Below are 24,127 nucleotides of genomic sequence, written 5' to 3'. Positions count from 1 at the left end.
AAGTTGGAGCTATCGCCCATTTCCTTTCTCATCGTGTGTTTGACGTGTGATAATTTTCGTTCCAGATCAAGTGTTTAAATTCCAATTCTCTACCAGATATTCTGATCTTACTTTCTACAATTCTTTCAAATACTGTACTGTATTATACTCACACCTTTGCACTTCCACTTCCTATGTCGTTTACTACCGTATGATATTGTTACTGCTTCTAGTCCTAACAAACGCTCAATTTAAACCCATTTAGCTAAGCAGTTTGTCTAGGCGGTAAAACTTCAGGCATAACAAAACGGCTAGAAACAGAGCCTAACCCTATCACGAACACAGTTTTTGCTGTGCGTCCGTCAACTTTCTACCAGATTTACATCCTCTGTTTCAACCCCCCCCCCCCCCCCCCACCACCACCCTCCCCTGAATTCACAGAATCGGTCCTAGACCACCATACCTCACTTCCTCTAGCTCTTCCTGCCTCTTTCGTTGCTTTAATGAGTGCAGATACATCCATACTGTCAAGCATTCCCTTGAGCTTCTCAGCTTGTTGGCTGATTCGATCGTAAAACGCTCTTAGGTCTGCTTGATGGCGCGCGAGCTGTGATGACACATGGAGGGTCTGATCCTCAAGCTTATCGTACAATGTACGCACGTTGAAGTTCTCCAGTTCAAAACGAACGTTTGGGGAGTCAAATGAGGCCCCCTCTGGGGACCCTCGAGGACCCAGATCGTACACGTGATCATCAATACCTGTAAACAATATTTAACAATTAGATTATTCGCTCTCCATTTCTATCGCGTGATAGCTGATGAGGGCGCAGCCCGAATCAGCTATCACGCGATAGGAATCGAGAGCTAATAATCTTATTGTTTTAGTATAAACCTACAAGTCGTGCAAAACTAAACAAGTAAATTATCTATATCTTCATCGCAGACACTTCGAAAACGTGATGAAGTGGCCGCCATTTTGTTGAAAACCGCTACTCACTATCTATCACAGCGTAGCCAATCAGAGAACCGCATTCGTGATAGAACACTAGTAGATTTATACTAAAATATAATAGATGTAAACGTAAAGGGTCATGGGCTCATTGGCTTCCAATCCCGTTCAAGCCTACATATTTTTTTTGTAGGTCTCTCTTTGCCTATTCAACTATGCTTCGGTGCACACTGCTTCGACATATTTTGTTTCACATCATTTGATTACTGCAAATTCAGGGCCACATTACTTAAAGAAGCAGTGTCGCCTAGTTTTGGTGTCACCTATGAAGAGCGAAAAACATATTTGTATTGATTGGAATATTAAAATAATGGTTCAGTATTGTTAACAATAACCCTACTAGTGCACAGAAACTAGTACCAATCATTTTTGTCTGCAGATGGCAAGGATGGAAATGGATTGCAACTTGAAAAAAATTAGCCATTTTTTTTCAACTTCCTTCTGAGTATTTTGAAAAAATTGCTAAATACTGATTATAGTCTATTCTATCTCGGAAAAGTCATTTCATATTTTCTCCCCAGTGCTGTAAGAGCAATTTCATGTTAGAAGAGAGGCTCTACGTCAAATAGTTGAGCAGTTTTGAGCAACATACAGCAAAATCGCCATGACAATACCCACCTGGAATTGGTACAACCGGTATGGGCGCTCCAAGCGCTGTGTATTTGGGCCTTAGTGCTCGGATAGGGTATCGTCCAATGCTCTTAGGGCGCCAGATGATGACAGCAATAACGAGCATGATGATGCACACTAACATGAAGATGGTCATACCCCAGATCACGCCCCAGTTCGGCTTGAGATTCTGGGGCTTTTTTGATAAACAGAGAACACACATGTTAGTGCTAAAACAGACAGCTCTACCGTAAATTGCATAGAAATAAATTAAGGTTTAGACTACGCTTAATAGTTGATGAGGGCACAGCTGAAATCAATGGTCACCCATAGCAATCGAGAGCCAAAAACTACGTGCGACGAGAAATAATTATCTCCAAATTGCTCTTTGGAATCGTGATTCTACGGGACAATCAATCGATCAACGAATAAATGAATGGATCTTGGGGTCGCGTATCTGGCATCCCCCGCAGATTTTGCAGGGGCGGATGACATCATCACCAAGTTGGCAAAGGAAAGAGAGACTGGGATCGAACGTACTCCCTAATCTTTGATTATTACTATTATTGCGTAGTATTTTAGTATTTGTCAAAAGTACTTTCCTTTGCTTGCTTTGGTTTTGCTTAACTGTGCTCTGATTGGTTAGCAAAACTCGTTCCAATTTTTCATCCAATCAGAACCAAAACCAAAACCAATCCTGCCTTACACACGCGTTTCCCGCGCTTGGCGCCAGTTACGTGTGTTTGCTTCGAGTCCTGATTGGTTCATTGTGTTCTTAACGTCGGCTGTAATTGGTTAGAGTGATAACTTTGGTTTTAGTTTTACACCACTCCATTGAAAACCGCTCTATAAATCTTGACCTCTGTTACCCTAAAAAAGTTTACTTTATGCTTATACAAATAACGGGGCTGTTGTCGTGTGAACACAGGTGCTCTTAGGCTTGGTTCCCACTAGCGACATAACGATCATGATCATAAGCGCCGTTTATGTCGCTTATATCTCAGTGGGAACGCTTCACAAACTATTACAAAAACAGCTTCAGCTATAGTGGCGCCATTCTCTGGAACAGTCTTCCTTGTAACTTAAGAGAAGCAGAGTCCCTTGGGCAATTTAAACGATTACTCAAAGAACTGTAAGGCACGGCATTCGTGGAAAGCAGCTTTTTCTTTTTATTTAAATATTTTTATCATATTAGCATTAGCATTTTTAAAGCTGACGAATTTTGTACCGTGGATAAATAAAGATTATCATATCATATCATAAAGATTATCATATCAAACGTAATCATAACGGCGCTTACACTTAAGATAGTATGGTTCTTATCAATTTTCATAATTCTGTAATGTAATATTTTTGAATATTCTATTACTTTCCCTACCGTTTTTACAATGTAATATTTCAATATAATATAATTATATTATTCAATATATAATAATTCTCACATTGTCACGTTTCATGTTCATTTTGTTGTCACCGTTTATCATAATTAGCATTTTTGTCTACTTATTATAAATTCAACTTCAAACGCTTTGTACATTAAGTCACTGATGATGACAGAAGTCTATGTCGAAACATGTTTTGCAAACTTAAAAGTTTTGTCGTTTTCTTTAAACCAATGTAATATTTATGTTATTTCGACAGTGCTATTTTATTTTTACTAGCAGGGCCCCAATGAAGAGCACCTAGGTGATGTGAGCTTCCTGCTTTTATAATAATAATGATGATAACGATCATGACGACGACGATGATAAGGAACAAAGATCTCAGTATTTCAAATTTCCCTACAAAAGCTAAACAGTACCTACTATCAAAGCAAAAATAATGACCTAGCTAGTCAAATTCCTCTAATTTATTTATTATAACAGTCAGTGTATGAGCAGTGCATGTGTCGTCTGTGAGTGTGTGTGTTGAATATGTATATAAGATGTTTACATTAAAAATGCTTATTTACAAGACTAGTGTCTAACCTAGAAAACTATATGGTTTACTTAGGCGCTAGGCGTTTCCACATTAGATATTTATGTTTTGTTATCCACATTAATGTTTTTAAAACTTTAAATTAACTAAATATTCATATATGTATTAATACTATCTTAAAAGGAAATGTGAAAATAAGGTTGTTGTTTTTGTTGTAACTAAGTCTAATGGAACGTAAGCTTTTACCTGGGTGGTGCCGACGCCAACCTTGTTCAAAGCGCTCTTTGTAATGGGTGAAACAGTGAAACCAGCGCAACTAGACCCCTGCTCTTTCACCGTGACATACATCTCTCGGGTAGGCTCCGCATTGTCGTAAAACACAAAAGTTCCATTTTGATTGAAAACGTGAACGAAGTATGACAGACTGTTGTTGGATTCTTGCACCAGCGAGTGAAGCTGCCTGAAGTTACCATAATCAAACTTGTCATTCGTGTTTGATAAATGATTCTTGCGGTAGCGGGGGTAGTGGCTAAGACTGCGGTTTACTTCGTTGATCTCAACCTTAAACAACAACGAGTCTCCATACGTCAAGCAAATAATCGGGTTTGGTATCGTTAAGCCAGAATTAGGAGTAGCGCTCGTTGTGTTATCACCCACTGCACGTCGTCTTCTTCTAGCGGGAGTTTGCCCTTGGTTTTCATTCTCCACATCCTCAAGAGACTTAGGAATAAACGCCGACAACTTGCGGTCTGAGTCGAAAAAGATAAACTGGCAAGGGTGTTCGTCAATATCGTGATTACTGATTCCTAATGATGACGGAGTGTTAAACGTGGAAGAACTTCCATCGACGGCGGCGTATTTCAAGGATAACTGCCCGTCCGCATTCAGCTTCAAGGAGCATTTAGGTCTGTTTTTCTCGCATTCATCATCACACTCATTAGCATGAGTACAAATACAGACTCCAAAGTTAGTGTTGAATGTTCCTTCCCTTTCCCCTTCGTCTTTGCAGCGTTTATTGCAAACCTCATTCTCAGTTTCTGGGTTTACGCATTTCCAGTCAGAGAAACGGTACACTTCGCCACTGGGACATCTATCAGCATCCTGAAACAAAGCGACGACTCTCAGTATCAACACACAAGTTCTCCTCCTTTTTACCATAAATTCTTATGGAACTACTAGGGAGAATTAGTGTTTGGAAATCATTTCCTTCATTTTCACGACTTGGATGGTTTGATTGAGTCGTTATAGAACGGTTTCTAATTGAATGTCGTAAGCCCTAACCCAACCAAAATAATTACTCTGGCCAATCGCAACAGATGTAAACAACACAACGAGCCAATCAGAATTCGAAGCAAATACATGTAACTGGCGCCAAGCGCGGGAAAAAGCGTGCGGCCTAAAAACACGATTGGTTTTGGCTTAGATTCCCATTGGTTGAGAAAGTGGCGGGAGTTTTGTTAACCAATCACAGAGCGTAGTAATGCAAAACCACACTCAATTGAAAACCGCTCTATTGTACTGAAGGAGAAATTATTTGCTGGTCACAATTAACCCTTTGAGAGCGATAGCTGTTTTCACGCCTCTTACAGTTGCGAGACTAATTCACAACAAGATCGTATAAATGCTTTTTATCTTCGGGTGACTCTAACTTCTGGACTCATCATTACCATCATCATCATCGTCATTTAATTGCCTTAGTCAAGAAGAAAACATTCAAATTACAAGTCAAGGTAATGACGAGGAGACCTCAAGAAACCACCAGGCTTATAAGAGAGGCCACCTCGGCTGTCATTAATAAAGAGAAAATATGGTGCTGCGTAAGTGTGGCTTGGTCAATTCATGGTTTTACAAATAAAAACTCCAACATTTTTTCCTTAAAGGTGAAAAAAACTACAATGCGGGCTAAAAGTGCTGGGACAGTAAACGCAATAGCAGCAAACTTCGCAGTAATTTCCCCCTCCCCCCCCAAACAATGTTGAACTGGGTGGGTTGAACAGACGTTACACAAGCAAAATAAATGTCGATATTCGCTAAGATCTTTTCAACATTGCCTGGGGGAAGGGGGGGAGGTGGAGCTGTAGGTAAAGGGTCATAATAATGACGGGGAGAGTAAAACACGCAAATTTGAAAGGAATCCAGCAACTGTCCCAAGGACATCTGTCCTCCATTGTAGATGAAGAAGTAATTCTTCATCTTCAAATTCAATACTCCCAACATAGGTTTGCCTTTTATTACATGTGCTGTTAAAGAGATTTAAAATACCGTTTACGATTAAACTGAAGAAATGATCACGTGACCATGTTTACCCTTCATTTGCTGCTCGCTGTTTTCAGTTTCTCAGTAAAATCAAGTAGTTTTGCATTGACATCAAAGGCCAGAATTGGTTTGCACTATACTCATCTATGTACTCATTTTTTTCAAGAAAACATAAACGCGAACCTCACTATTGCCGTTTGTCTTTGAACGCCATTCTTAAACTCTGTATTGACAGCAAGCTTTGCACTTTTTGTCACTTAATTTAGGTCAGTCATCTACGAAGTTTTACCAGTAAAAATTGCAGATGCCAATGTTGTATAGAGTGTGTGCACGGCGGCCATGTTGGAGGACTAAATCAATAGAAGATATTTGCATAAAAATAGAATATATTTCCCAAAGGAAAATCATTGTATTGTTTCGGTCCTCCAACATGGCCGTCGTGCACACACTCTATAGCATTTGTGAATCCTACCGCGGGAAAATAAAAGACATTGGGGTAAATGAAAAAAAAAATTCACAAACCATAGGCCGGCAGTCCAAGGCACTGTTACCCTCTTCTCTTTCTTTGGACGAAGGATCATCAAACAAGTACCGCAACAAACAAATACAGGAGCCGTCTGACACCTGGAATGACCTGGACTTGCCAAGACAGGTACATAATGTCTGGCCCTCCTCGGATAAGGAAGAACTACCACAAGGGAGACAAGCTCTCTGATTCTCTAAATTATTGAACGTGTTTCGCGGGCATGCGTAGCAATCCGATTCCGCGGTTGCGCGGGAACGGTTACCGTAAGTACCGGGTGGACACGACTGTGGTGCCCCAACACCCGCTGGACAGTATGAGCCTTCAGGACATGGATTTGTTGTGGGACTCTTGCTTCCAATTGGGCAGAAGTAACCCGCAGGACACTGGGCACAGAAGCGGCGTTGTGGATCATTGCCGTACTTCCCTGGTTCACATATTTCACAATGATCTTTGTGGGAGTCGCGGAGACCAGAGGTGTTGAGGGCCCGATAGCCGAGCTCACAAGGGAGCTCTTGAACGCTATTTGGAGGACAATAATTTGGATAACTACAGATGATGTGGAACTCTGATCCATTAGGGCAGTAAGAACCACCTGTGCGAAAAGAAATAAAATCGAACAAACATTACAGTAAATCTGTATCTACATAAAAGGGAAAAACGTGCAAGCCATCAAGGTTGAGGGAGTGCCACTGACGAGGGATCACAGTTCATCGACTTAAATGCGACGCCTTGTTGCACAAGGTGAGTCCAAACTAAGTGTGGATGAAATGGGAATGAAGCCCTAAAGTGTAACCAGTCAAACGAAAGCTACTGAGCAGTACTTTCCTGTGGTACTGTTTATTATGCTGTACAAGATTATTCTAACTTTTGAGTCTGTGGATGAAAACCTAAAGTGTGACCATTCAAATGAAAGTTACTGAGCAGTACTTTCCTGTGGTACTGTTTATTATGCTATACAAGGTGACTCTCACTTTTGAGTCTGGATGAAATCCTGAAGTGTGACCATTCAAATGAAAACTACTGAACAGTACTTTCTTGTGGTGCTGTTTATTGTACTGTACAAGTTGGTTCTAACTTTGCGTACAGTAACGAAAGCTACCGGGCAGCGCTATCTTGAGGTGCTCTTTATAATCCAGTGGAAGTTGGTCCCAGTCCACCATACCAGAAAAGATGGTGACTGGTACATTTAACCACAATTCTTAGCGTACGCAGACCCTAAAGGCACTAAAGAGAAAGAGAAAGGCGCTAAAGGCGCTTGAGAAAAAAAAAACGCTTAGAAACGTTCTATAAACTTCAAACCTAGCATACACAACGTTGTTAGTATAGGTACATTTTTTGCGAAAAATATGCCTTTCTATGTGTCTGTTGGTTGTGTTAAGTTTGAGAGGTATTGTGGTAAAATGTGTGGAATGACGTTTAAAGCCCTGGTCAAATGACGCATGACAGTCGATAATAGTTGATGATAGTCAAAACTATCATCCACTACTATCAACTATCAAGCGGGTGGGCAAACGGCTCAAAGAAACTCGTGATAGCTGACGATAGTTTACCGTGAGCCTCTAGTGTCGGGCACCTGCCGGGTGTCAACATCGCAAACAAAACTTCGCAGGGATGAATTTTTCGTGGAGAAAGAAAGCAGCTGCCTGCTTCGTTTTCCTTCAGTTGTTAGAATAAGTAACTGAAAATTAATCTTGAGAGCGCTGGTGGAGAAAACAGCTGACCGAAGAACTATCACCAACTATCATGCGCTTGGTCAAAAGGGAAACACTATCATCACTATCATGAAGAATTTGAACACGCTCAAAGTGAATGATGGTTGATGATAGTCGATGATAGCGCATGATAGTTGGTGGTCAAACGAGCGTGCGCGCTTTAACTATCATCGACTATCATCAACTATCATTGACTATCATGCGCCGTTTGAACAGGGCTTAAGGCTATAGTGCGAATCTTCAAATGAAAATTCACACTACTAAAGCTTATGTTGCTAACATGCGTGACAATATACTACTAGCATCAGCTATGCAATGAAGTTCTCCAAACTACACACCTGGACATGAGATAGGTACACTTGTGTTCCCAGGGCAGTAAGCTCCCCCGGGACAAAGGAGCTCCAAAGACGAACCAGTGGGACAATACGTCCCCGCCTTACAAGGTACACCCTGAACATTAATAGTATCATTAGGACAGTAATAACCACCCGGACATAAACCACAGTCTTCTCTGCTTCCTGCGCCCGGTGTTTCACGACGGCGTCTAGCTCCACAGAGTGAAGGACCAAGCTGGCTTGGGCAGAAGTATCCAATTGGACACTTGCTGTTGTTGTAGTTAACCATGCCAGTGAGATTGCACCAATAACCAGCGGGGCATGGAAAGCAGTCATCCAAGTCAGCGCCACCAGGAATGTCGCGATACCTGTGCTCAGGGCAGTCGATTGGCGGCTGTCCCTGCAGGCAATACTTTCCAGGCGGGCAAGATACACCATACGCTGTTCCTAAAGAAAACACGATAGGGGGATTTTGTCAGCCAGCGACACAGGAGTACAGGTGTACTCGGAAACAGGACATGAGAAATCGGAGTTCTGCCAACAGGAGTCAAACCTGTGTCATTGACCTTCGCATAAACAGTTCGATTACACTACCACTAAGCTACGGGAGACTTTTGGGAGCAAAGCCACTAAACTAGGTTCAAGTAACAAATATTTTGCATACTGCTTAGATTTGAATGTCCATGTGTGGTATATGTGAAAGATATTGGTCTTAACGCGGTATTTCTCTTGCATCCTTTTCTCGCATTCAGAGTTTTTTTTGGTATGTTTCCTTGACTTAAATCCCCATTCAATATCTTCCCACAGCTATATTAAAGATTTTTCAAAAACTCATTAATAATTCATAAGCCCATTGACCTACCAAACGGTCGATAAAACAACACGTGCAGTGGTTTTAAAACCCGATAAAACCTCCTCCTTGTTAGTATGCGGTGTTAAATGTTTTCCTCTCATGCTAATTTCCAACATTCACAAAAGCATCATTGTTATGAACTCTCTTGACACACGCTTTTTCAGGAATGTTTTTGAAGCCGTTCAAAAAACTCGCAGCACGTGTTTTATCGGGTCTAAAACCACTCGGCTGCACCTTGTGGTTTTAAATCCCGATTAGACACTGCTTTAAACATTACTTAACATTACTTAACATTATTTATACCCTAACAGTGATCAGCATCAAACTTCTCCTTCTCATATCAATGCTTATCCAACCCCTAAGGTCATGAGAATTAAGGATGTGATCACTCAAGGTGCATTTTCTTGATATTTTACTAACTTCTCCCCAGTACTTTTATAAGGTAAGTATGGGGACAAGATAGGAGAATTTGTTCTTTGGTATTAGGTGTTACCATTTAAGCAGTATCGTCCAGCCAGACAAGGGGTACAGTCACTGACTTGCCCATAACCGCCGGTGTAATTCTTCATCGTGTTATCTGGACACGGGATGGGCAACAGGGTACCATTGGGACAATAATACCCCTCTTGACACGGTCCGGCCTCCACAGGATACCAATAATCTGTCGAAACAGAACAACGAACATTATTTTCTCAAACTCTTCAATAATTCATTAAAAGAAAACAAAGAAAATCACTTCTGTGACCGTGGTTCTCAATGTTTGGATATCTGATGAAACACGCTTTCTCGTGTTTGATATATTAAGTAAAACATTCTTCTCACAAGTCGACTTCACCCAAGGTGAATTTTCTTGATATTTCTCCCAATATTTTTATAAGAAAAATACGGGGATAAGATAGGAGAATTTGTTCTTTGACATTAGGGGTTAAAGGGTTAAAGACGTGGAACATGTATGACAAGCGACAGAGTCGCAACACAACTATCTGACATGACGAAACAGAAAGAGAGCCGGCGACTGTCTCCGCGAACGTCTACAAGACGTTGAAAGAAATGACAAAGTCTCATCCAAACCAGTCGCTCACTACTTTAGTCTTCCAAATCATTCTCACAAACACTACGAGGTCTTCGGCTTTTCCCTTCATCAACGCAACACGAAAATTTAGAGCACATATTCATCTTTCAAACCGGCACTCTTGGTACCAAACAATAAAGTTACGTACTGCATTCTTGTTGCCTTTACGTCATTTTCAAACTCTGAGGAGCCGGCTGTCTACAATATTGTTGCCAGCCATAATAACCGCTTGCTGACTACAAATGACAGCGCTGCAGTTAACTTTGAAACTGCTAAGATGTAGGTTTGTAAAATTAAAACACTTACGATGCAAGCAGAACTTCCCAGTGCGACAGCTGGAGCAATTGTTACTGCCAGAGTAATTGCTTGTGATGTTATTCGGGCATGGGGTGATAACTACCGAGGAATCCATAGCCTTCCACACACCAGTGGGGTTAGGATCAGGACTTCGGCTCTTACAGTAGTATCCACCGTCACACGGCCCCACCACCTCCCCCAAGCGGCAGTAAGATCCTGTGATGCAAGGCAGACACTCATCTGCACTTGCCAAGCCTGACATGTTGTCATGCGTAAAGGTGCCATTGGGACATGTAAGCGGCACAGTGGTGGCTTCCGGGCAGTAGTGTTTGGGTGGGCATTTCAAAGGTGTGGAGGTCTTACTGGGGCAGTAGAAACCAGCCGGACAGGGATCACAATCTGGTTGCCCTGTATTAATCTGGTTATAACCTGCGAAACAAACAAACAAACAAACAAACAAATAAATAAATAAATAAATAAATAAATAAAAAGATCTACGTCGAATGCCTCCTAATATGGACTGGAGTCGAGATTGTATGGGACAATGTCGATTACCCGAATGAATGGATGGATCTTGAGACGCGTATCTGACAGCCCCCGAAGATTTTTTTTGCAGGGGCTGATGATATCACAAAGGAGAGAGAGCCTGGGATTGAGGTCATCGAACAGACTCCCTTATCTTTCATTATTAGTAGTAACATCACTAAATGCTTGCAAAAAGTTATACTGTATTTTGATGTTCTGACTTGGTAAAGGATTTTTGTGTATTTTTTGCTTTGTTTTTATTTCTAAAAAAATTAAAACAAAAAAACGCTTTGACTGGGAATAGCCAGGACGGAAATAGACTTGAAAACGAAGGCCCTCAACTTCTGCAGCTATGTCTTAGAAAAAAGATCGCTAAAAACTAATGATGATTTATTCTCTGGTTTAGAACATAAGTTGAAATCACCCTCTTGGTGATCTACGAACAAGGAAAGATACTTGGTTTTACCTCCGTTTTGACGCAAAAACGTACAAAATTCCCATGACACAACCCTCTAAATGGCCATTTCTGAGTTGTTGTGAAGCTTTTCGTACGAAAATTAGTTTTGCTTGCATATAAATTAAAGCTAATTTTCATAATAAAAACTTTGCACTTAGCCTTGCTTTCAAAATGAGGTTCAAAGCAACTCGGAAATGACCTATTGTGCCTATATGTCTACAAACCTGGTTCACACTCCTGCGGATTTGCAGTTCCCTCAGGACATTTATGTGCTTTTGGGCACAAATAACCATAGGGCCTGGACACATTGGCTCTCGATCCCTGGGGGCAATAGTACCCAGCAGCACAGGGCCCAGTAACGAACGAGTTATTGTAGCCTTTGCAGTAGAAACCAGGGGTGCAATCAAGACATTCATCTGCAGAGCGCGCTCCAGTGGTGTTGCGGAAGGTCCCAGGGGGACAGCCAGCTGGTGCTTTAGTTCCTTGTAAACAGTAGAAGCCTGTGGGACATGGACCATTCCTGGGGAACTCGGGTATTGAGGAGGGTGTTGAAGTACTAGCTTTCCCTTCACAGAACCAACCAGCTGTGCATGGGCCTTTGGGAGTAGTTTGCGCAGGTGCCTGTGAATGGATTGAAATTCTGGAAATTAGCATTCAACAACAACCTACAACCTTTCTTTTCCTCATGATTGATTAGTGTGTTTTGATTACATTCTTTTGTGGTAAAAATTTGTTTAATTTATTTTGAAAAGTTGAAGTAGCGATTGAGCATGGAGGCCAAGTTAACCATCAGATTTTCTAGTTGGCCTCCATATTGCGCAGTGATGTTCAGAAATTAATGACAGGTGAGGAACCAAAAAAATGTAGAGATTTAAATAAAAAGAACTAAGGAAATAAGTTACAATAACTAATAAAGAAGATTATGATATATTATTGTCACAAGTGTACGATAAAGGTCAGCATTCATTTCACTTTGCGACAGCAACTTACATCACCACAGCTGAACTGTTCTATCAACTTACAAGTAAATGCACTAAACATCTTTACCTCGCAGTAAGATCCCGATGGACAGTCAGTGCACATATCAATGGTGGACAGTCCACTGCGATTGCCATAGGTTCCAGCTGGACATGGCTTGAGTGTTCCATCTGGACAGTAGTAACCAGCTTGACAGGGTTCGACTGATGACATGTTGTGATATGGACACATATTCCCTGCTCCGCATGAGATACAGCTTCCTTGTCCAATATTGGGTTGATAAGTTCCAGGCGGACAGCTAAGGGCGGTGTAGTTTCCTAATTTCAATAAGAGATTGATTAGTGCTGTCTTAACCCTCTAACTCCTAAGAGTGACTAGCATCTAATTTCTCCTTACAGTATCACCACTGAATCAAACATTAATGTCATGAGAATAACGGAAATGATCATCAACTAAAGAAGCTCTTGATTGTTACACAAATTCTCCTTGTCAGCACCATAGGAAATGTATAGAGGACGGTATGGAGAATATGCATACTGACGTTAGGTTGTAAAGGATTAAGTCATGAATCAACTCATCAAAATATTCCCGTATCACCTGATGCCAATTCTGTTTAGCATTCTTGTCCAGGAATGCAATTCTCAATTTTGGTACTTCATATTAGACAAAGTTATTTTTCATTTTAACATGACATAACGCTTGACAGAATACGTAAATTGCGTTTAAGCGAAATTGGAGTTGGATGACACTTAGCACTTAATAGATAAGGGGTTAGTATTTAAAAGTAACTGCGGTGATGAGTCAGTGGGAGAGTAGAAACGAACGTTTGTTTCATTCGCTCTAACAAAGGGCTAACGCTCAAAACGTCAGCAGTTGAATCTCTCTACGGTGGCCAAATTACGTAATCAAATTAGTTGATAAAACCAAACATTCGACACATAATGATGTCTGCCAAAAGCAGCGCATATATTCCATTATCTTCTTACTTAGCAGCAAAGGATTAAGTGACTTGGGGAAATTGTTGTGGCACTGTTTGGTGTAATACTCGGTTATATTCTTTGCGGCACTTTTAATCAAGCTAAAGAGCTGACTTCATAAGGAATCAACACCCTGGACATATTCACTCCAGAAGCACACCTCAAGTAACAAAAGAGTGTGTGAGAGTTATTGTACACAGTAGAATGAAGCTTAAACTCTTGTCAAGTAGTTTGCATTTCTCTTTGGGGTAAACAAGTCCATCCTGTTTTCATAAAAAAGTCAATCCTGTGTTTATCCCGGAGTAAACGAGTCAATCCTGTTTTCACACTCACCGGAGGGGCAGAAGAAGCCCTTTGGACATATATATCCCATAGATGGATGAGTAGGTGTTGGTGAACTTGAACCTCCTGTACATATGAACCCAGCATCACAAGGCGGTGCAGTGCCATTCAGTGTGCCAGACCCATTGCAGTATCTTCCTCTTGGACAAGGCACACATTGGGACTTGTTAGAAATGCGCCCCTCATTGTGGAAGGTACCAGAGGGGCAAGGTTCTGGGTCAGTACCGTTGGGACAGAAATGTCCCGGAGGGCAGGCATCATTTAAGTAAGGGAATGGAAAGTTCACATAGTCTGCAAAGTTTTTGGCAAAGAAGTCTTTCTCTGGAGCTGGTGACTTGGACCTCTCGGTACAGTAGTGTCCGCCATGACAGTCACCAGAAGGCACTGTTAAGCCTTGTCTTCCACAGTACTTTCCTCTTGGGCAATCGGTGCAGTTTCCAATGGCCATCAGGCCTAGTCTGTCATTATAAGTACCTGGAATTCAAGAGAAAGCCATTGAATAATCTCTCAGATAGTTTACATACAATCACCATCTCTTCTTTTCGGTCACAACTTACCATTTAAGTTTTACATTGCATTTTTTGCAGCCTTTTAATTGTTTTTATATAGATGTAGCGTCCATACTCAAACTCCTGAAAGATTTCCAAGAACTGTAACACATTTTAACACACGTCTTACATTCTGATCTCCCAGCTGGAAGAAAAGCCTTCAGGCAGTATCCCAAAACAAGAAACTGCAAGGGGTAGCAACTGTGGGACATGAACTGCTGAAAAGGCTTTACAAAAAAATAAGTGTTACTTACGTTCTGGACACGGGAAATCGCGATAGTTGCCAGTACCAGAGGGACAGTAATGACCATTTGGACACAATGTGGCATTCACCACGGCTGCATTCGTGGCATCACAGTAATACCCTTCTGGGCAAGTCTTGCAAAAGCTTTTGCCAGCCTCGTTTTGGAAGGTTCCATTTTCGCATCTGAAAGGTTGTGGTGTGCCCACAATGCAGAAGTGACCTGGTGTGCACAGATACTCTCCTGGTGTTGCTGTGCTTTGACCACCAGGACAGTAATACTGTGCAGCGCATTTGTCTGTGGGTGCATAATTTCCTGTTCCAGCACAAAAGCTACCAGAGGTGCAATCCCTACAATCTCCAAGTCTCGTGTTCCTCGGAGTGTTGGAGAACTTCCCTGCAGGACATGCAATCGGGATGCCAGTCCCGGATGGACAGTAGTGACCCACTGGACAGTCAAACTGGTCGGGCACAGTAGAACTGTCGTTACAGTAAAATCCCTCAGTGCAATTTCCTTGAGGTGTGGCCATTGCTGCATGAGGACAGTACTGACCAAGTTTACAAGGAAGGGGACGATATGAACCTTGAGGACAATAATGACCAGCTGGACAAATGTCACCTAAAAGAAAACGAAAACATGATGAAAGGTCAATCCTTTCACTGCCTGAAGTCAAACCTTGAAAATAAAACGCTTACAAGAGACTGCAAAGAAACAAGGTGAGTTTCTAATGCGAGTTTACAGTCAATCCACATCACGCGTGACCAGTATTTTTGAAATTTGCATGAAGTTTTGAAATTTACAAGTCAGTTTTGAACATCGCCAACGAGAGTTTAGAGTTCCCGTAGAAATTTCCTTAGTTTATTGACGATACAGAGCTATGAATTTTTCTTTACATTACAGCATTAAGTATTTCAAGAATAACAATTGTTTCCCAAGTATTTTGAATCTCTCTCTCTTTTTTTTAAGTTAATGTTCAACATTCCATTCAAATGCCGGACATTACAAAGAGGAATTCGAATGTTCATTTCATTCTCGGAAGTACTGGCCACGCGTGACGTAGACTGACTGTAACACACGACCATCTGTACACTATTCAAATGCTGTAAGCTCTAAGCTACTGCGAGATTAAAGGTGAGCATCTATATAGGGGCTTGATAATTTTGAAGGGTTCATTTGCAGTGATAACACTACACGATAATAAATGATGAAATACCCTTAAATTCAGAATAGAGGCACTGCGCTTACTTTTATTCAAATGCCTTTTTTGAGGGAACATTTTCATGGCGGGATTGTTCACAGAGAGGGAGGACATTTTGTATTTCAAAATTGATTCGGTCTGACAATAAAAGTTAACAGCTTAAAACGGCTTGCTCTAACAGTCACCAACATAACTATTGCTAGCCTTGTTCAGCACTTAAGCCCTTAGTTTCATAACATGGTCTTTGTTGGCATTATCCATTATCCATCATCCAACGCTGCATTTGTTCCAAAGGTGGTTATATACATTTGTTAAAAATTAAAAATGCTACCTGTGGTCTTGTTCCATGCAGGACAAACACATTCAAATGAAGCATAGCAGCTGTCAGCAGGGCTTGTTGCATTGTTATAGTTGGCAACGCCAATATCTCCCGGACGCTTAGACCACGATCCTCCAGCACAGTAAAATCCCTCATCACAAAGACCATTAGGCCAGACCCGCCCAAATCCTTGGCAGTACTTTCCTGGGTTGCACAGTTTGCATGCCGACTCTGATGTCTGGTCAGTGACATTGTTGTACGTGCCTGGTCTGCAAGGATGTTGGGTTGCAAATTCTGTGCCATTTGGACAGAAATGTCCCTTGGGACAAGATGCTGGGGTAACTGTGGTGCCATTACAGTATTTACCTGGAAATTAATGACATATAAAGGCGTTACATCATCTTAAGTGATTACAACCCTTTTGGTGATCACCATGTCGCTGAACTGATGTAACAATTTCAGTATATGTATTATGTATAATAGAGAAAAAATTAATATAGTGTTCATGATGGCACAATGATGATAATCACAACAACAACAACAACGAGTGATGGTGACACCACGCACCTGCTGGACACACGTCACAAGCGGCCATTCCTAGCACAGCTGCATAATATCCAGGGTCACATGGATGGGATGTACTGCTTCCCTCTGGGCACTCATGTCCAACAGGGCATTGTCCTCCAACTCCAGTATAATGTTGATCAGGAGCACTGACATTGACACCTGACGTACAGAAGAAACCTAAACAACAAAAACAACAACAACAACAGTGAGTACACGTTGCGACCATGTTCCATTGACTGTGTTCCGGAATACAAATAAACAGAAGAGAGAGTTTAGAATCGCGTTTACGGCAAACGGAAAACGGCAGATTCGCGTTTATATGGTAAGGTATTGCAGACAAAAGTCCGTAGTACTGTAAAATGTTACATTACAGTAATATAATTAGTGTTAGTACTTGTAACATTGTAACATAACGCAGAATAAAAAAAAAATAAAATAAAAAAAAGATTCGCGTTTATGTTTTCTTGAAAATAAAAAAGTTCGAAGATGAGAATAGTGTGAAATAATTTTGGCCTTTGATGCTAACCCAAAACTACTTAATTTCACTGACAAACTGAAGACAGCGAGAGGTAAATGAAGGATAAACATGGTCATCCGGGTATTTCTGCCGTTTGCAATAAACGTAATTCCAAATCTAACAGCTTCAACATTTCTCGTTTTAGGTAAATTTAAGAGGACATAGATAGAAGGGAACTTTCTAAAAAAAAAATATATATATTTCTCATGCGTACCTCCTTTACACTTTCCAGTCACAGTTGCTCGGCCAGACGTCTCGCAATAGAAGCCTCCTGGGCACTGTGTGCATTCGGTCTCATTAGCCAGACCTGTCCTATTACCAATAGTCCCCACAGGACAGGGCTGGGTATCATAGCCAGTCCCCTCAGGACAGTAGAATCCTGCAGGGCATGGGTCGGGTAGGACTGCTCTGATGCACTGGAACCCAGCTGGACACACGTAACAGTATGAAGCACCTAAATAAGTGAGTATACAATCAGAAAATACTCATTTATAATTACTATCAATATGAGCAGCAGGGATGGCCCAGTGGTGAGAGCCCAGTGGGATGGCCCGGGTTCTATTCCCGAACTCGACGTCATATGTGGGTTGAGTTTGTTGTTCATTCTCGTCCTCGCTCCGGGAGGTTTTCCTCCAGGTACTCCGGTTTTCCCCTCTCCTCAAAAATCCAACACTTCTAAATTCCATTTCGAACTGCAAAGTGTCCCTAATTACTGCTCTGCGCTAAATATATTGACACTTAAATAGAGTGATTTATTTATTTATATCAGCTACTCCTTACAGTATAAACACAGTGTCAAGAGGACATATGGGGTGAACTATTGTAGGAATTGTGAAAAGAAATTTGAATTTAATCTCAAAATTCTCACAAGTAACAAAGAAATGCATGGCAATCTGAGAGAGACAAGCTCTTACCTACTGTCATCATAGACAGAGTAACTCCATTGAGAATTGTGAACACAGCAGAAGAACAGTTTCTCTGTTATCAATGATTTTTTCAATTGATTTTGATGTGTGATTCATTTAGCAATCGTGGTTTTTTTTTAGTGATACTGTGCTCCATCACACTTCGTCACATAATTCCATCATACCTGTATGATTCATGTAAGTTCCATTGTAGCAAGTCTGTGGCTTGGATGAACCTTCAACGCAGAAGCTGCCGACAGGACAGATGTCTCCGGTGACTTTGTCTTCCGGATTGGCCTTGGAAGCATTCCCCTTGCAGAAGAAACCTCGCTGGCAATTGCCACTGACAGCACTCAGACCAGTTGCATCACAGAACTTTCCACCATCACAGGATACACAGTCTTCAACTCGAGCCTTGCGTCTATATGGTTGGTAGGTTCCTTTAGGGCACTGCACAGGCGATGGAGTACCTGTGGGACAGTAGCTGCCATTGGGGCAGTCCGTACCCCAAGGTTGATCAAGAGGCATCTCTTCCGGTGAACCTCCTCGACACCAGAACCCTTCACGACACTTCTTGACGGGAACAATGTTCCCTGTGCCGTCACAGTAGTAACCAGCTAAACATGGAAGGCAGCCTGTTTCATTCTGAAGTCCAGTGTCATTGTAAAATGTTCCTGAAAAGAAATGATCAACATGTCCTTAACATCACTCACTACTTATCAATCGAGGAGCACAGATTGATTGGATGTAAAACGATTGTTGTTCTAAATGAATCGGTTCTTCTAAATGACCATTTTTTACGGCAATAGTGAGTGCATCCATATACTGAACAAAATAATTGCAGTGAATCTTCCCCAAAAATGTGCCCCACCACACTGCCAAAACAAACGAAACATCTAAACAAGTGGCACATCTTACCAGCAGGACAACCGATCCCCTCTGAGGACCCCTCGGGACAGTACTGACCCAGCTTGCATTTATTTCCTGTCACTCCATCGGTTGGCGTTGATGTCGTAGATCCATTGACACAGAAGTGACCTATCAGTATAATATCGAATATCAACTTCTCAATGATATTTTACTATGCTTGAATCTACTGACGGTCAACAATGGGAACTGTCTGAAATGATACTGAGTGTATAATTTTCCTAACCTGTCCTCTTGAACTGTGTTTGACTTTAAGCAACAAGAATGATGGTATCCCAAATGTCACAAGTGACTGCCTGAAGCCCTGTGTTTCTCATTAAACATTAATTAATTTTTAAACATTTTTTGAGAACATTAGATCAAATCACAGATGCAAAAACAAGCATTCTCTGATCCGTGATTACCAGGATCAATATTGCACTTCCGGTTGCTGCCTGGATCTCCAGCATGTGAACACTCCTGTGTTTTAAAAGTCCCTAACAGGCACATAATTACAAACCTGCACCACAAGGTCCTGATGGCTTTGTCAAACCAGTTGACCCACAGAACGTCTTGGGCAGACAAGGTGTACAGTCTGCATATTTTTCTAGTCCTGTTTTGTTGCTAAAGGTACCAGCTGGACATGGGAACTGCCTCTCTGTCTTTGTTCCTGCAGGGCAATAATTACCAGCTGTGCACTTGGTTGGGTAGATGACACCAGTGAGATTTGTAGATGGATCACAGTAATGACCTGCTAAACAACCTTTACACATAAATTGCCCTTCTTCATCTTGGTATTCCCCTGCAATGCAGTTCTCTGGAAGGCCACTTCCCGTGGGACAGCTTGCTCCCCTTGGACACAGAGCAGTGGAATTGTGCTTAGATCCACTTGGACAGTAATAGCCTTGCAAGCACTCAAATGATACCTCTGTAGCACCTCGTAATGGGCAGTAATATCCAGCTGTGCAGTTCAAACAGTCCTCAACCTTAGACTTCCCTGCATATGGAGAGAATGTCCCTACAGGGCAAGGTTTCTCTTCTTCTGTTCCTTCAGGACAATATTTCCCTGCAGTACAATTCCTAGGATTGGAAATTGTATCACCGCCACTGCAATAATATCCAGCTGTACAGTTTCCTTCTGGACTAGCAAGCCCTGTCTGACCACAATAAGTGCCTCTGAGACAACTCTTCGGTTCTGAAGACCCTTGTGGACAGAAGTGGCCAAGAGGGCAAATACCTCCAGTAAAGTTTACTGAGTATATAGGACATGTGAAATCATTAGAGTTGTTGAAGATTGAATTCACATCTGGAACAGGTCTTCTGGCATAAGCACCTCTGCTGCAGAACCATCCCTCATCACAAGGTCCATCTGGGTATGTGTTGCCATAGCCTTCACAGTAATATCCTGGAGTGCATGGTACACAGTTTGAAGGCTGAGTTGAATGTGTCTCGTTGTTGAATGTGCCAGGAGGACATTTAAATGGCGTGGTTGTTTCTCTGGGGCAATAGTGTCCTGTTGGGCAAATACCTCCACCTTGGCTACTATTGACAGGATTGGGTCTGATAGCACGGATCTTACAGAAGAAACCAGCATCGCAGGAGCCATTTGGAGCAGCCAGTCCCTCAACGTTGCAATACTTTCCTCCATCGCAGTCTACACAGCCTGAAAGGCTTTGCAGTCTTTGGCTTGGGCCATAAGTCCCTACTGGACATGGCTCTGGTTTGTGAGAACCTTGTAGACAATAGGAACCTGCTGGGCATGGGGCCCCTGTGACAGTGTCATTAGGTGTTGGTAAGCTGGCACCTTCCACACAGTAATATCCTGCATGGCAGTCGTCTGTTGGAGCCGTTATCCCTGACTTATGGCAGTACTTTCCTCTTGTGCACTGTGTACATTGGGCCTCTTCCATTCGCTTTGTCGCACTACTGAAGGTTCCCACAGGACATGGATATTGCTTAGCCCACTTGGTACCATTAGGGCAGAAATATCCTGCTGGGCAATCAGATGGGGCAATGACTCCACAAGAACCATTTCCTGTGCATGACATGTTCTGCCTAGCTTCATTAGGGTCACAGTAACTTCCAGCAGGGCAGATGTAGCAAAATCCTTTCCTGGAATACGGCTGATACGTTCCAGCAGGACATGGGTTGTGAAGTCCGGTGCCCTCAGGACAGAAATGACCAGGCTGGCATTCCTTGTCTGGAGGACTCTGCTGTGTTTCTCCAGCTGGACAGTAGAATCCCTCAGAACAATTTCCACTTGGATAGTCAAGTCCAGAAGTCTGGCAGAACATTCCAGGTATACAAGGCTTGCAGTTGTTCTTGAACTGGTTGAATTCTGTGTCAGCGTAAGTACCTGGTAAGCATGGAGTAGGGTAGGAACTTTTAGTTGGACAGTAATAACCTTTTGGACACCTGTCACCGGTAGTTTGGTTGACTGGGTGACTATAGATTGTACTCCCATTGCAATAATATCCAGCTGTACAGACTCCAGACTCCCGGTCTAGTTTATCCTCCTCACAGTAGTAGCCAGGTGTACAAGGCAATGGTTCATGAGATCCAGCAGGACAGAAGCTGCCCTTCTTACAGAAACCTCCAATTTCACCAATTAGTGGACAAACAGAAGTACCATTTGCTATGTCACTTGTGTTGAGAGGCTTCCTTTGCCATGAACCACCAGTGCAGAACCAGCCTCCTGCGCACAGACCTGATGGTTCAGCCAAGCCACTGAATTCACAGTACTGTCCAGCAGGACAGATGGTGCAATCGCCAACTTTATCACCCAAGGTGACATTTTTGAAGGATCCTTTAGGACATGGAATGGCTGATGCCGAGCCATTGGGGCAATAGTATCCTTTGGGGCAGTCAGTAAAATTGGTCGACGCATTTGGACAGAAGTAACCAGGAGGACAAACAAGGCACTGACTCTGTGCCCAACGCGAGTTGTATTCACCACCTCTACAGGCAATTGGATACGGTGACCCAACTGGACAGAAATTACCAGGAGGGCAAGGACCTCCAGTTTCTGAAATATTAGGCTTACGGGAATGTGATCTCTCTATACAGTAGTAGCCTGCATCACAAGGCCCGCTTGGCCAAGTGAGACCAGCTCCTTCACAGTACTGCCCACCAGGACATTTTTTGCAATCTGCCAATGATGTTGCATGTGTTCTGTTATTGTAGTGGCCTGCTGGACAAGCTATCGGTGCTAGTGGATCACCTTGTGGGCAGTATCGTCCAGTTGGACAAATACCTGCATCACCCCTGTTTCCACCAGAAGGTTGTTGTTGGTCAGATCCATTATGGCAGAAAAAACCTGCATCACATAGCCCTGTAGTTGATGTGAGATTGAGGAAAGCACAGAAGTGCCCTGGGTCACATGGCTTGCATTGTTCTTCTCTGGAGAGGAACTCAACTGGACTGTACGTTCCCCTGGGGCAAGGTTTCCAGTCATGTCCAGTGCCCAATGGGCAATACCAGCCTGATGAAGAAATGCAAAAATTACTTCACCTTTAGCTTGGCGTAGCTATGGTATGCAAACACGCTGTTAGATTAATAGCTCAAAGTTAATCAATTGTCTCACGATTTTGACAAATGGGTGTGGATCACAACATTTTGACTACTATACTGCTGATCTTCATCAAGCCATTGTGTCAACTGGTTGTGTATCGACACCATCATCTGTTGAACACCAGCAGTATCCACACCTATGTGATACAATTGTACAACAAACAAGTGTGACCTATAATTTCAAACAACAATGACTAACACCTTATATGACATCTTGTCGGATTACACATTTTAAATGGAAGTTTCACAGACATCTCTCTGAGTAAGGATACAATTGTACAATAGTTCATGACTGGTACAAAGACAATTTCCTCAACAGCGAGACCAGTGATTTCCAACTTGTGTTACAGCAGAAACAAAAGACGAAAGGCACTGCAGGAATAAACGACAATAATAGAGAAGGGTCTTACCAGCTGGGCAGGGTTCTGGCAAAACTTTGTTAATACAGAAGTGTCCTGGTGGACAGGTATAACACACAGCAGCTTGGGTGTGGTTCATGTATGATCCTGGGGAACATGGACGAGGGCTAGCAGTACCTTCAGGACAAAAATGCCCAATCCAACAAACATCACCTAAAAGAAAGAACCAGGTTTTAATCTTTTTTTACGATTGGCAACTATATGCAGGAAGATAACAGATTGCTGCGTAATTAGGTATGTGACCCCCACTTTCTCAATCACTTTTTTCTCAACCCCTTGTTGTCTTCAACAGCAGACTGCTTACTTTAGGGATAGTTTTGGAGTAATCTACTAAATGCCTGATTCCTCCGGTAACGTTTTCTTATCCGTGAGTATTCTCAGATGGCAAGTGCACTACATGAAGTAAAAGAAATAAATCAGTTATCCTAAATACTAACCAGTCACTCCATCAGTAGGTTCATTTACAGATGCATTTTGCCGGCAAAAATAACCTGCAGAACAGTTGCCAGATGTTTGGTTGAGGCCATCGACTGCACAATATTCCCCTGGTTCACAATCCTTGCACTCTGCTTGAGAGCCAAGCTGTTCCGTGGGTCCATATGTACCTTTCTTGCAAGGTATGGGAATGGGTGTCCCTGCTGGGCAGTAGTGACTGTAGGAAAAAAAAGTGAAAAGTTCTAGCTTGATTAGTGGTAAACAAAGATTTAATCCCTTACTTCAGGTGGCAATGGCAATCTGGCAATGGATTTCACTGCAGAACACATTGTCATGTCTGAATAGTTAACCACAGTCCTATAGCTAGTGATATCGTGAGGCCAAGGGGTGTAATCCTCGGAATTTTATGGTGGGAGAGTGCTGCTCAGCGCTCCCAACCCAGACTCTATTTCAGGACAAAATATTTCATTTTCCGATACCCTTTTTTCAAACTCAGCCTTTAAATCTCATACCCATTTAAAGGCCTGGTTGGAAGAACCCATACCAGTTTTTGTAAAATCCAAACCTGTTTTCAGTCTTTCAGACCAAACTAGTGTGTAATTCAAGCTCTAGATGGGGTGATACCTTTAATAGTACAGTCTTTGAACTAACGACTAC

General features: G+C 42.2%; 1 protein-coding gene across 4 annotated transcripts in view; it reads right to left on the bottom strand.

Annotated features, from left to right (window-relative positions):
• The window catches only part of LOC146452017 (uncharacterized), a 96,244-nt gene that overhangs the window by 14,161 nt on the left and 57,956 nt on the right, over positions 1 to 24,127 (bottom strand). For all 4 annotated transcript variants that reach the window (XM_085098470.1, XM_085098471.1, XM_085098472.1 and 1 more), the window contains 19 exons: positions 23,473 to 23,687; positions 23,027 to 23,188; positions 19,567 to 22,527; positions 19,059 to 19,178; positions 18,326 to 18,814; positions 17,450 to 17,689; positions 16,719 to 16,895; positions 16,164 to 16,517; positions 14,647 to 15,252; positions 13,836 to 14,318; positions 12,595 to 12,842; positions 11,772 to 12,168; positions 10,575 to 10,994; positions 9,690 to 9,857; positions 8,347 to 8,790; positions 6,293 to 6,888; positions 3,761 to 4,615; positions 1,607 to 1,793; positions 443 to 738 (listed from right to left, as the gene is read on the bottom strand). In XM_085098470.1, the coding sequence (XP_084954596.1) occupies positions 443 to 738; positions 1,607 to 1,793; positions 3,761 to 4,615; positions 6,293 to 6,888; positions 8,347 to 8,790; positions 9,690 to 9,857; positions 10,575 to 10,994; positions 11,772 to 12,168; positions 12,595 to 12,842; positions 13,836 to 14,318; positions 14,647 to 15,252; positions 16,164 to 16,517; positions 16,719 to 16,895; positions 17,450 to 17,689; positions 18,326 to 18,814; positions 19,059 to 19,178; positions 19,567 to 22,527; positions 23,027 to 23,188; positions 23,473 to 23,687 (9,418 nt within the window). The remainder of the gene's footprint in view (positions 1 to 442; positions 739 to 1,606; positions 1,794 to 3,760; positions 4,616 to 6,292; positions 6,889 to 8,346; positions 8,791 to 9,689; positions 9,858 to 10,574; positions 10,995 to 11,771; positions 12,169 to 12,594; positions 12,843 to 13,835; positions 14,319 to 14,646; positions 15,253 to 16,163; positions 16,518 to 16,718; positions 16,896 to 17,449; positions 17,690 to 18,325; positions 18,815 to 19,058; positions 19,179 to 19,566; positions 22,528 to 23,026; positions 23,189 to 23,472; positions 23,688 to 24,127) is intronic.

Source organism: Pavona decussata, unplaced genomic scaffold, assembly GCF_977016875.1.
Source record: "Pavona decussata unplaced genomic scaffold, jaPavDecu1.1 SCAFFOLD_381, whole genome shotgun sequence".
NCBI classification, from domain to species: domain Eukaryota; kingdom Metazoa; phylum Cnidaria; class Anthozoa; order Scleractinia; family Agariciidae; genus Pavona; species Pavona decussata.
The sequence above is the reverse complement of the archived record's forward strand: the minus strand, read 5'-3'. Positions and strand labels throughout refer to the sequence as shown.